Genomic DNA, 14,067 nt, shown 5'->3' with positions numbered 1-14,067 from the left:
AGGTTTGAGATATTCAGAACTGTCAAGGCCCGCATTTGTATTCTATTACGGTGCCTGCCAGAACTGCTGGTCCCTCATCAGTAAAAGAGGGGCTGTCTACACACAAACACGGAGCTGAAAGTTTAATCGTGGCTAGATTTTGGAATTTGAGCTTTTTCATGGCAGTTTGTTTTTCGACAATTCTAATTGGTCCAATAATCCAAACTTGGCCTCAGTTCTTGCAGCTTTGGCTCATGCATTTTTATGGAATTATACTTATCAATAAACCTCTTTTGACAAGCAGTTTAAAGGGATTTCTGTCTGGAGATGGAATGAGAGGATACTGGGAAAATACAGTTTTACCTCCATGTCTGTTACACGATTGGGAGAGAAATGAATATTTGCCATTTCTATTTGAAGTCATTCAACGTGACGACTCTGAATGTCAGTTCTGTGTGCACTAATTTTAATCACATAAATTGCGAGTACTTCGTTTTAATTATATTTATTAGCTGCATCATCTGGTCAAGCACTTGGGTATATAGGTCATGTGCATAATCGCAACATGGAGACACACATGCATTACATCTCATTAATATTCTCCATTTAGCAGGATTTAACATTTATGAGACTGCAGCTGCAACCCAGATTTAGTTACGCAAGTCCCTGATAACATGGAAGCTGTCAATGTGCCACTGCTACTACTTTATCTATCCTGGCAAACTGGACATGGATTAAATACGAATGAAAGGGTTGTCTGCATAAATCTCTATTAGAATGAATACTTAGCACACTGATGAACAACAGTCTTTGCACACTATGTAATATCTACAGTGTATTAGGGCCTGGCGTAACAAAAAGTGGACATATTGACCCCAACCCTCCACGATGTGCCACAGTGGCCTTGACCTTTGACCAACATCTAATCAGTCTACATGATCATTTGTGCCAAATTTCCCGGATGGAGTTATTACGTAAAGTTGAATGTGACTGATATTGCGTGCACGTGAGTGACAGTCACCTTTGGTTCCTAAAGTCTTTTCAGTTCATGCAGTGCCAGACCAGCTTTCTGCAAAGTTTGAAGGAATTCCGGAGATATCACATTAACGAGAATGGGATGGGCAGACGACACGGAAAATGGAAGGCCTCCCACAGCTCTCACCAGTGAGGAGGCATCAACGTCAAAGAGAGATTAAAATCAAAATGTCAGGATTCAAGTAAACTGGTGACTCATGACTCGCCGCCACTTTAGTAGCTGTACCGCATCAGTAACGTAGCTAGAGATTATGCCTTTCTCCCTCCATTTTTTCCTTATCCCTTCCCCTAACATGCTTCCATAGATATAACCTACATTTGTGGGAAAAAAAAATTCACGACACTTAAGATAATTTACTCATTTAAAATAGTAACAGGTGTCGTGCATCACCATCCCACCACTGCCTATTCTCTTTGCAGACTGCCTGTCTGAGACGTGACAGTTCTGCAGGGGAAAGAAGCAATTAACAACGGAAGTGATTAGTCTGATTGAAGCATGAAAGAGGCAGAGAGGAGCAACACGTCAGAGTGGGAGAGATAGCAGGAAGAAAAACTTCCGACAATGACTTTCTGACACAGTTTCACGCGCGCGCGCGCGCGCACACACACACACACACACACACACACACACACACACACACACACACACACACACACATAAACACACATGCAGAAATTCACGCACACATAACCATGACTGATTTCCCCCAGAGCCTTTGGGCCTGGACCATAGCTGCCTTCAGAGATAAACCCATCTGTTATCTTTGGGAGATTTTACTTTCTTATAAATTCCATGAAAGCTGTCGCATGATTCCCCCCCCCCCCCTTTTTTTTTGAAAGTCAGCATAAAATCTCTCTTATTTTTACTTGCATGTTCAAATCTGTCTTTTGTAGTTCATGGAGTTCACTTTACCTTGTTTAACATTCAGAGTGATAATTTTTAAAAAGTTTTTAATAAAGTTTTCCAATTAGCATGCACATATGGATTTGAAAAGTGTTGTATAGGGACAAAAGCAGGTAGAGAATTGAAAATAATATGGACTGATCTGCGTACCTTCTTCATGTCTGGGCCCTTCACGTAACGCTGCTTAGCTGACAGTATCCCACCTGCTGTGGTGACAGCTCATTTATTCTGGGGGCACACAGGTATTTTTCAGATAGTACACTAGACATTTTTGCCTGCACTCCTGGGTGAAGACACAGGTTTCCTAATAGACTGTGTCAGCTAGAAAGCATTTGTGCTGATTTTATGATTGTGTGTGTGAGCGTGTGTGTGTGTGTGTGTGTAGGGGGCCGAGTGATATCCCAGCCAGATTTATCACTCACACTCCCTGTTTCAACACTTACTGCCTAGGGGTCTACAGTAAGTGTTGAAACAGGGAATATAAAAGTTAGAACTGAAATATTTGTGGAAATTATGTTGTTGCAAACTGAATTATAAAATGCCTGATTGGCCAGGTGTACCCTCATGCAGTTACCTTGAGAATACATGCAATGGCATCAGACCAGGTATTCAGTAATCCTGTCTGTAAAGACGCGGGAAGAATTCATATCCAGTGGATTTCTGGCTAAGAATGTGAGTCTCTTGTCTTAGTGAAGTAATAACCAGGTTTCCTCTCTGTATCCAACAGGCAACTGGCTGAGGAAAGCCCCAGTCTGTCTTTACTGATGCTCTAGACAAAGAAGCCCGTTGTTAACCCCCTGGACGACCTGTACCACCTCTCTGTACAGAATGGATGTCCAACTATCCTGACTGCTTGCAGCCTTTGACACCAGGTGTATGTCAGGCCCAAGTGATGCCTCTCCACTATGCAGAGCAGGACTGGCACCAAGTGATTTTCTTTAACGGCTACTTCTTGTTACACCATGCTCTGGAACTGGCTAACAACATGGCATTCCTTGTGAGCTTCCTGGATTGCTGGCCCTTAAGAGGACCCAGCAGATAAGGAAATTCCAGCAGTATCTACAATGGAGACTAAGACTGCGACCTTCCATCGTACAATGCTCACTGGAGAGTATCTCCAGTGAGCATGGAACCAACAGACCTCATCGTCCTGCTGCCTCTGTCACGATGCTGCTGGTGCCAGAATCAGACCGTGATCCTGCTTCACCAGAAAAAAAATCCTAAGTACAAAGAACTTTCTGTTCACTTTTGTCCTGCAGCCTTGAAAGTCGGCCACCAACCTAACCGGAACATCAGCTCAAAATAGATATAAAGTTAGAAAAAATAATACTGCGATAAATAAATTGTATCTGCTGCTACAGAGATTAAAGCAGACAGCTCTTTTCTGCCAAGACATTTTACCCAATCTGGTCTTTTAGGTTTATCCTAACATGTTCCCTCGCTTAAACCTTCCTCTGATATTTGATCCTTGGTGTCCAAATCAGAATGACAAGGCATTACACAACTCTGTCTGGAAATATCCCCTCCGCACACACACAAATTCAGTAGAACTGTCATAATCCTCCTTGTGAAATCAAATGAAATATGTCTTTTATGCACGCAAAGAAAAAGTATTATAATGAAGTGGTACTGGGTGAGATGAGACTTCAATTCATTTCATCATCTTATATTGTGTCTGAATGCATTTCATTTTTGAGCTGCATTAATGGAAGCTATTGAAGGAGTTCTGTGCTCTTGGCTATCAGTCTGGGACGTGAGAACCTCCCTCGGGCAGCGCGTGTAACATACTTTGAACCCCACAGTTCAGTGAGGTGTAAAAAAAACGAGCGCAGTGGGCCAGATGCGAACATGCCTGAACAAGCCCCAGCTGAATTCAAACGGGACACACACACACACACACACACACACACACACACACGCACACACAAGCAGACATGAGTATGAAAGCGCAAGTAAACACAAAGACATGAAAAAGAATGTCTCTGGAGACCTATGCGTGTCTTATAGGAATCTGTATCCCTGATTTTGTCTTACATGTTACATTCTCTTGCCTCTTAATAACCAATTAATCTGTAGGCAGTAAATTAAAGCATCCTGAAAATTAATTTTTCTCTTTTGACTTCTAAGACGGAAATTAATTGGTAAAGTTTGATAAGATATACCGAAGACTAATTTTTCCCCATCATTTATATGTGACCTGCAACACTGTATTAACTAAAATGAATGTAGCTTTGACTTTTGAGAAACTTGTTATTTTTCCACACTACTGAACAGTTTTTATAACTGACACTGTTCCTAAGTCAAATTCAAGCACTTTTAAGCATCTTTAAGCATTTCTTGCACTGTATGGCTGTGGTCTAAAAAAAAAAAAAAGATTCTGGTGAGATGTATCTAAAATCAATCTGTCATATGATGGAGACCACTTTAATGTGGCATCCACTGCGAAACCCCCCACCTCCCCGTAAAGATCCCCCTTCCTATTACCAATAAAGACAAACATTATGGGTGTCTAAGGGTTAAAAGCAGACCACTGCGCAGTGATTTAATATGAAAGTAATGCAATTACAATATCAAGCAGTTTCTTTTCTTCAAATGTGAATATTGTACATTTAAACTTTCAAAATTCTACATTAAAATTCAAACGTTTCTCAGGGATTCCTGCACCTGTGGGAACCCTGTGCACCCATCCAGACTTCAGTAAGCTCAGAGGCTTTATTGTTGGAGAAAAGTTTATTTTATTTGACATAATGGGGTTAGTATGCTGATTTCTGAAGTCGTGACTTGTGCTTACTTGCTGTTACACTGTACTACAGAGTTCTCCCTGACAACTTAATGACAAGCCACCTCAGTCTTTCTTGCTCTGTTCAGTTTTTATGGAAACAAAGTGTCAGGAGAGTGAAATGTGGAGAGAGAGATTGCACCATTTGCATGTTTTAGTTGACTCCAGTGCCAAAGTAAACACTTGTCTCAGCCTTTACCTTTTTGTGGATACAATTATTTTGGATGATGGCAAATATAAAATGGGTACAAACTCTCCTCCGGCATCGCCAGACCTCCCTCATCCTGAATGTGAGGGAGATTAAATTGCTTACGATGCAGTCTCTGTCTTAACGACTGGATTATGCACGTTCGAGCGGCATAATTATTGTATTCAGCGAAATGTGTTTCGGGGATGCTGTGTTTTTGCCCGTGTACCTAAACTTTACACTTTTTCAGTATGTTCTCAGCTGTGTCCTTGGCTGTTATTGCCAACTTTCTGTGGCAGCCATATTGGATTATTGATGGTTATGCAATCTGGGATTTGTCTTGATCAATTTGCTTTAGAATTTTAGTCAATTTTTCAATAAGATGGGGCACTTCATTTGATAAACCTGCAGCGTTCACCTCCTGTCAAACGCAATCATATATCTCCCATGCCTTGATGGATTTTGAGCACAATTACATTTTATTGTTTAACTGGAGAGTGGGGTGGGGGGTGGGGTGGTTGAATAATGGTGCGAGGAGGAGCCTGCTAACTTCAGTGGATACCCCTGGCATTTGCAGGCGACTGACTGTGTCTATTTAATGGGGGTTATTTGTAAAAATGTGTCGCACCCACCCCTCTTGGCAACAAAGTCCAGTATAGCTTTGTGTAAGGGACATAATCCCCAGCTGCTCGAGTGAGGTTTTGTCAATATGAGTAGAGTAACAGCGGTGCAGCTCAGTGATATAACCCAGCCAATTGTGTGCATCTTCTAAGTTCCAAGAAATGTACCTGCAGAAAAATACTCAATGCTTCACGTCAGAGGTTGCGACAAGTGACGAACCTCCTCTATCATGTCATCAACCAGCAATTTAATATTCCATGCACATGCTTATACGATGTGTGCACACACAAACACTGCAGGAGGCAGCAAGCAGCAGTCTGTGAGCAAGCACACAAGGGCAAATGCATCCCATAAGAATCCCGAACAGCCAATTATGTCACCACAGTACTTCTGGCCATCTGCAAGAGATGTTTATGTGTGTGTGTGTGTGTGTGTGTGTGTGTCCGGGCCTGATTAATCTGGGCGTCATCACAAATGCCCAGCAGGAATCATCCATTACACTCTCCTTTGTCCTCCAAAAACACACACATCAACTTACAAGTCCAATTCATCATCATGACTCAAGTGTTCAACTTCCCCGTGTCCCCTGTGTCCCTGCCACTGGTATTATATATATTTTGTCAACCCTAAATCATACAGTGCTGCTCAACAGAGCCACAAATCCCACCCCCCAAATGACCATTAGAATAAATCTCCTCTGCATCCATATGGTTATTGATTATGTATAGATATAAAACAAAAACTTTCCATTAACAGCCCAATACAACTTTTTAATTCTGTCCAACTGCACTATTAAATTATTTTATGATATTAAATGTTGAGAGGTTTCAGGATCTTGGTGTTTTATGGCAAAATAAAACTAGAAGTGCAGACCTCTGCCAAGTTCCATGTCATATAGTCTGAGAAATTCATTATAAAATCAACACACAAGAGCAGGCCAGCGTACCAAACCTCAACAGTTGGATAGCACTGATGTATTTGCTTCAGTTGCTTCAATATTATTGAGTATTGAAAGATGCCTTGTCATTATATTACAGAATTCAATGCCTGAGTGCTAAATCTCAAAGTAGCAGTGGTTTTTATGCATGGCCAGCATTCTATTCTATACAGCAGTCTACTGGGGCGGCAACATCACTTAGAAGGACTCTGACTGACTGAACAACCTGGTCAAGAAGGCTGGGTCAGCGGTGGGGTGGAGCCTGAACCATCTGGGGACTGTGGTGGAGAAACGGTAAAGGAGCAAGTTCCTGTCTATCTGAGGAAATGCCAACCACCCCCTTCGTCATGCCCTGGTGGGGCAGACCAGCAGTCGCCGCGGTGGGAGGCTCCTCTTGGTGCAATCCCATACAGAACACAACCGGAGGGCCTTTATCCCGGCCGTCATTCAGCTGCTCAATAAGAAGGACTTAACAACAGCTATGTGCTCTCATGTGCATTGTGCCAATACCTCATGCTGCTACCCACCACTCTTTTCACTTATTGTATTTATTTATTTATTGCAACTCCCATGCTGCTACCTTTTCTCATCCAAACATTGAACTGTGTTACCTTGAATTTCCCCCAAGGGGATGAATAAAATATTTTTCAGTCATTCAATTTTAAGTTCTTAATAAGATTTAATAAATGATCAACCGCTTCCTTTTCACTGTGAAATTGCAATAATTTCTCATTTCAAAATACCCTACAATGACTCAGTGATTGGGAGTCACACCAGTATTTAATAAGTAACTTACCATTGCATACAAGACTGTGCTTCTCTGGCACATCCTTTGCCTAATGAGGCAGTCATTAGTGATGATGATGATGATGGTAGATACTTTGGTGGCTTCTGGGGGGAAATTCCTGACTTACAACACATGAGACTAATTTATTTCTCTTTTCATCATTATCACCATCTTTTCCTCTCCCTCTATTTTAAGATTTTCTGTATGGGCCTGAAGGTGTAAACAACATGAATGCAAAAAGAATCAATAACACAATATATTCTTCCTCTATCTACAGGAAACCGAAACCTCCATGCTGCGGTCTACCAATGTGCAACACAGGGAATGAGAGCCAAGCGTGCTAGCAGGGACGCCAACACCCATGGTCGCTGGCGTGTGTTGTCAGGTGTCATGAACAGAGGTTTACTCACTGCACAGTACTCTACCCGCTGGCTACTGCTACACATGCATAAATTAAGCTAAACACTTATAAGATGCCCACATTTGTTAGGCAGCAATGCAAATGCAAAACCCTCCCAAATGCCACGACTTTGGCATTCATTAGCTGATGAGTGAAACAAAGTATAAATTGCTGTGAGTAAAAGAGGCCAGAGTGTTTTCACATCTCGTTCCTACATGTATCTATTTATTCCTCATGCTCCCCCATCTTCCTCCTCCTCCTCCTCCTCTCACAAGCAGATTTCTCCAGCATTCCTCATTACAGCGATAACAGTAACTGGCGATGGCAGTCTCTGCCAAGCAGCCATCTCCATGCCTCCACACCCCAGGCCAGCTCCTCATCTGCAGATATGTTTTGTTTTGTTCAGGACAGCAGTTGCCAGACTAAGACAACAGAAATACCGTTCCATCACTGAAACAATAAGTTGCGTGCAAGTATCCTTGGGTATTATTATGGTGTGCTGTTTAAGAGCCGTACAATTCAATGAGGAGCTATACGAGCATTCAAAACTGAACAGCCAAGAATCATCAGGCAACCAATTCATAACTCAAAGGTCTCATCATCAGACAGTAACATGTTGTGGGGGTAGTGTTTTTGCCCCTGTCACTGCCCCTATGTGATGACACAGTAACTCAAGACCTGAATCACACGCAGCTTAACGCATGTGTTCAACAGGATCGAAGCTGGATCCTTCCTGATATACTCTGGCAAACTTTGTGTGGCAGCAATATTGGTTTATTGATTATATTTGTTTTAAAAAAAAACACACACAGCCTTTTGACACATTTCAGTCAATTGTTCAACAATAGCTTCATTTGTGCAATGTTTGATCTGATCATGTCACTTCCTGTGGCAGCTGTACTGGAATAGCAATTTTTAAAAACCTTTCATGTAAATCTTATTTAGAAAAGCAGATTACTGATATACATATATGTCTGAACAAATCAACATTTACCTACCAAGAAAAGTGAAATGTGTACTCTATACAGTGTATATACTTTTTGTGTATATTTTTATACCATATTTAAGTATTTTCAGGTTTTCGTCATATATTTCATTCTTTTTTTATTTGTATTCTGGCTATCACCCACCTGTTTTTCTGCAGTTACCTATTCAAGCTCCTATAATGTGGTTTCTTTTTTTGGGGGTCAATGAAGTTGATGTAATATTACATTGTGAGGGAGTGTTGTGATGACTTTATTCTCTCTACTATACTTATAATGCAATCCTACAGTCACTCCAAACTAGACTGTTACACTGCATCGTACGAGTTTAACTAAATCATAGTTGTGTGAAATGCGAATAAACGAGCGCGTTGTTAAAACACAGCTTTACTTATGGTTAACAGGCAATAACTTCTGTTTGGAGAGGCAAGAAAAAAAATAGAAGCCCTCACAAACATTCCTAATTTTGCAGACTGACAGTTTCAGAGGTCATCTGATGGCTTCAAGCGGTGCGGAACACTTGACTGTCAGAACATGAGCAAACTACATACTTTTCCATTCCTTTTGTCTCTTTAATGTTGTAATGGAGGGCTGTTAGATTTGAGTGTCGATAAAAACCCTCTCGTGTTTCTCTTCGGCTGAGACGCTGTGTAAGTACTTTGAAAACATCGCTATCCTGACTGACATCTTTAACTCAATTTAAATCATGTCCGTCATATTCAAACAACTGTTAAGTCCTTAATCATGTCGTAAAAACCACCAAATGTACACCTGGAATACACTCAAGACTGCTTGCGACTGGGATCTTTGTTGGTTATTTGTATTAATAGCTGCAACTATATTCTTCTGATCAAAATGTCAATACATTTCATTTTGCCCAAGTTGCTCTGGGAAACCGTGCAAACAATGAGAATAAATCTGAGCCTATCATCATGTAGGTGGCTCTGAACAGTCATCACATATGTATAGTTAGGATAAATCTATTTAAAGAAATTCATCCCACATTTCAAAAAGAAAGCTTTTATTGATCAAATGCACATCATATTCTATTAGGTCATTCTGTCCTCTCACACATGGATCCAGCCATGTATAAAATTATCTGAGAAACCCAGAAAGGCGGAAAAATAAACATTAACTGTGCTCTGCAGCAGTGGTTCTGAAAATAGCAGCTCTAATTAGTTAGAGTCACTGCATTTCTAACAGCACAGCAGCTTACACACCATGTCACAATCTTACTGATTAGTTAATAACATCCTTGTCATTCCTCATACAAACTAACTGATTATTGAAATGGCCACTTTACTGATGTGTCAGTGACTTGATAATTAAGTCAATCCCATTCAAAGACAACCAATTCTCAGTCAATCCTTTATTTTCTGGCTTCGAGAGAGCCAAACTCCCTCTGCCAGATTCCTGGTTCTCTCAGACAGCTTCCATTCAGCCCGGTAACGTAAATCATCCTTCTCCTCACCCGTATCCACCAGCTCCAGCCACAAAAACATTTCTTTCTCCAAAATCAATGAAGCTAACATTGAGTCGGATGCTTGCCGGGCTCTTGGCAACCTGGGGGAGGAACGAGAAATCCCTAGACGAGGGGGCAGACCGCTTTTAACCCCTTTGTTTCTAACATCCTCTTTCTCCTGTTTCACCATTGCCACACTTATGTCATCTAAAGGAGAAGTACTTGAAGAGCTCTCATTGGTTAATTCAGAGCTGTCAGACGACTGCGTGTCCACCGATTGGTCGAGGTCCACCTGGAGGGTTAATTTCCTGTTATTTTGTCTGTTGATTGACAGACAAGGAGGCCAGCGGAGGGTGAGACATCGTGTCATTGCGAGCCATAATTCCTGCGGCCTGAAGACACCTGACCTTGGTAGTTGACTTGTCTCACGAGAAGCGTTCTCCAGTTGTGCGTGTTGCTCTGCCTCCACCAGTTCTGTGGCAGGTACTCCATTTGAGTTCTTTGGTGAGACTTCTTCCTCTTCATCTTCTTCTGTGTCTTCGTCCTTTGATTGTAGCTCCTGATCCTCTCCAAAGCTGAGAGAGCAGCTGAACCTCTGACTCCTCTTCATCACACGTTCTGCCTCCAAATCTGAATCTGACGATGAATATTCATCTGATGAGAATCCACCTGTAGACGAATGATCTTCAGAATCCCTGTCCGTCGACCACGGCTGTTGATTATCTTCAGGTTCAAAGGAGGTTCTAGCCCTCTGGCCTTTCCTCATACTTTGCCGGATCTGTCAGCAGCTGTCCAGTGATGTTCGTCTTTCAGTTTACGAGCGATAGAAATGAAGGAAAGAATAAAATCAAGACTACCACGACAACAACAGCTCTGCTAGCATGGTACATTCTGACATAATCTCTGCTTCAAGAGGCTCAGCTATGGCTATGGAGATGGGCAGTGATGACGCTGTGATGTCATGTGGCCACATGCACACATACACACACAAACACACTGAAACCCCGGCACGGATATGTGTTCACGCTCCAGTCGAGTGAGCAATGACTTGCCTCAGAGGGAAGTGATGTCACATTACATGATGTCATACCTAGCCGCGAACCAGGAGTCTGCAAATGGTTTGTTTGTGCAGGAGCTCAGATGGCAAAAAAAGATGTCCTACCCCCAAATTGACCTAGATGTGCAAGAGGGAAGTCCTAATATATAAATGTTGCTGTTTCCTTCCCCTCCCCTTCTTCCCTTTACTCTCTTCTTTTTCTATAGATATCACAGTTTTTATTCCATTCTTTTGGGAACACTGGCAGTGTTTTCCAGTAGTTTCATACACAGAGGGAAACGTATTTATATTTCTAAGAAGGTGTGAGAATCTACTATCAGCAAAATGTCTTAAATCTAATAGTTCACTAAAACAGGGGTTTTAAGGATGTGCTGAACACACAACAGAATAAAGTTCCTTTATAGAGACTGAAAGATCCTCTACAGCGGGATTTTTTTCATCATTTTGCCATTTCATCCCACCATCGCAAGTGAAGGTAAGAAGCTAACAGTCATATTTCCTACAATCTGAGAGATCTAACTTCATGAAACATAATTATTAGCACTCCTAAAAGCCTAAAACATCAAAGTGAAATATGCTTTGGGAAGCTAAAGTTTGGCAGTTTCAACTGAATGTCTCAAACCCGCCGTCTCACTATCACAGAGAGAAATGCACATGCATTCACCACAGAGTGCTGCGGGGATGATGCATTTTTGTAGGCCAAGCAGGGGGTAAGTGCCCTCAAAAAAAAAAAAAAAAAAGCCAATGGCATTTTCACATGACTCGTGATCATTGCTGAAAATAAGCTCTATCTTTGTTCAAGATAATTTTCAAAAATGAAGACCACTTTTATGATGTTCTTTAAGGATAAATGCAATCATTAGAAGTACAACGCTAATGTTATGCTGTGAATGAACTACACCACAGATGCATGATGCCAGTGTCGACCTAAATAGCTTTGCGCTTCTTCTGCTATCAACCTCTCCACTGCAAACTCTGTCGTCACTTGTAAATATGGTTTCAAAACACAAACACTTTGAAACTCAGGTGTACTGCAGGCATATTTTATGCTGTAGAACAGAAAGTTAAACTATCGTGAGCTTGTGTTAATCACAGTCCTTCATGCATTCAAGTTTTTCTTAAAGTTTTTTTGTGTAAGTCTGAGTCTGGGGAAACAGCTGTTCAGCCGTGGAGGGACCTACAGATGTCCAGATGGGAATTCTTTAGCAGGGATACAGTGACAACTTTCCATACAAGTGATAGTCTGTTTCAAACCTTGAGAATGAGTCGTTTACAATGAACTGATTGCTCACGAATGAGTCATGCTGGACCCTGAAACCATGACTCTATTTCCCAATCACTTCTGTGTGGCCTCCCAGTTCCACATAATGGCTTCCTTTCATTGGTTCCTCCAATATGCTCGAGTTCGAGGGAACATTTCTGTTCCTTATAATTTCAACTATGATGTCAACAAGAAATGTATCAACGCAGAATTGTCAAAGCCAAGTTTGTGAATGGACCATACAATCTGGACCAAATGAATTATGAGCAAACAATCTACAAATAGCAAAAATGATCAGATGATCAGAGTAACTGTCAGACAATCCGCTGGGACAATGAACTTAGTGGGTATAAGGGTTCATTTCATCTTTCAGCCTCTGTGTGGACTCTACTGTTACATCATGCTGAGGGCAGGGGGCAAGTGGCTGGAGGAAAGTGGAACTACTAATGAGACAAGAATATTACAGCTTTATTTTCTTACAGAAAGAGAGAATGGAGGTGCGTTTTTGAGATTTAACGGTGTCTATGCCTCTTGCACGTGCAGCAGGCCAAAATAAAGAATGGAAAATATAATATTATTTTGCATGTGATTATCCGCTGCTGTCTAAATATTCTAGTATCCTGCATGTCCTTCAGGTTGCCACGGATAAATGTTTACCTGCCTTTTGCATGCATATGTGTTACATAGGCTGAGGGCTGTGGGGCACAGGGACAGTGGATGTGCACGTCGGCAGCGGATGTTCGGTCACTCACCATCTTTCTTGCTTTTCCATTTGTGGACAGGACAGCTGCTCATACTCCCTCTGTTCACACATTGTACACACTCTTACATCACCTCAGGGCAAAAGGACAACGGCCATGCCGACTCCACTCTGGCTGACCTTATCACCACCAGAAAGACACACACGTTAGAGCTGATAAATGTTGGTCAATCAATTTCTGTATGTAATAGGCTACATGCCTTTGAGGCCAGGCGAAAGTTACACACATTTTAGGATTGCATGTACTTATAATGTGATGAAAAGGTTCCCCACATGCAGTACATCTTCATCTTTCACAGACACCATGGTGAATGTTGTGGGAGCAAGGCCGTATTTATTTACACTTGACTGGGTTATCAGTGAACCCCGGTGGGTCAAAAGTAACGTGTGATTGAGATTTTTTGACACAAGAAACAGATACGGAGCTTAATTTCAAACAGCTAGAGGTCTTGTGCTGAACCATTGCATCATCGATGTAAAGGTGTTGCACAACGGAAGTCCCATATCTGCAGAGCTGTGCCTGAACCAGCTGTGGTTAAAAAAGTGAGAAAGAAACCTGACATTAAACAACTTAAAGTAATTCACCCACACTTACTCAATATGAAGAACACCTTCCTGCTTTAAAATGGTTCCACAAAAATTGTTATGTCATCAGAATGGTTCATTTGGCTGATGGTTGTTACAGCATACAGGTTATGAGGGCAAAGGGTGATTGAACTTTTGCAGTAAAAGCGCCCCAACTTTGTCAGTTCTGTCATCAATCAATCAATCAAACTTTATTTAAATGGCACGATTCATACAACCATTAGCACAAAGTGCTTCACAAGAATCAAGAAGAGATGCAATGATTTTTTTTTCCCCCACAACTAGTTTTACAGCTTTAATGAGCTGAATTGTAATTTGACTTGTAGATTA

General features: G+C 41.5%; 1 protein-coding gene across 14 annotated transcripts in view; it reads right to left on the bottom strand.

Moving 5' to 3' along the window:
- The window catches only part of LOC147240561 (uncharacterized), a 47,284-nt gene that overhangs the window by 1,172 nt on the left and 32,045 nt on the right, over positions 1-14,067 (bottom strand). For 9 of the 14 annotated variants that reach the window (XM_086192393.1, XM_086192392.1, XM_086192388.1 and 6 more), the window contains 2 exons: positions 13,145-13,272; positions 9,637-10,880 (listed from right to left, as the gene is read on the bottom strand). In XM_086192393.1, coding sequence (XP_086048519.1) covers positions 9,974-10,840 — 867 coding nt within the window. In that variant the 5' untranslated portion in view covers positions 10,841-10,880; positions 13,145-13,272 and the 3' untranslated portion in view covers positions 9,637-9,973. Of the gene's footprint in view, positions 1-9,636; positions 10,881-13,144; positions 13,273-13,320; positions 13,682-14,067 lie in introns of those variants that run through there. The other 5 variants (XM_086192389.1, XM_086192398.1, XR_015111101.1 and 2 more) reach the window with 3 other exon arrangements.

The sequence above is a fragment of the Aulostomus chinensis genome, chromosome 22 (assembly GCF_037954235.1).
Source record: "Aulostomus chinensis isolate RoL2024-O1b breed Wild chromosome 22, RoL_Achi_v1.0, whole genome shotgun sequence".
NCBI lineage: Eukaryota > Metazoa > Chordata > Actinopteri > Syngnathiformes > Aulostomidae > Aulostomus > Aulostomus chinensis.
Note: the sequence above shows the minus strand (reverse complement) of the source record. Positions and strands in the feature narration are given on the sequence as shown.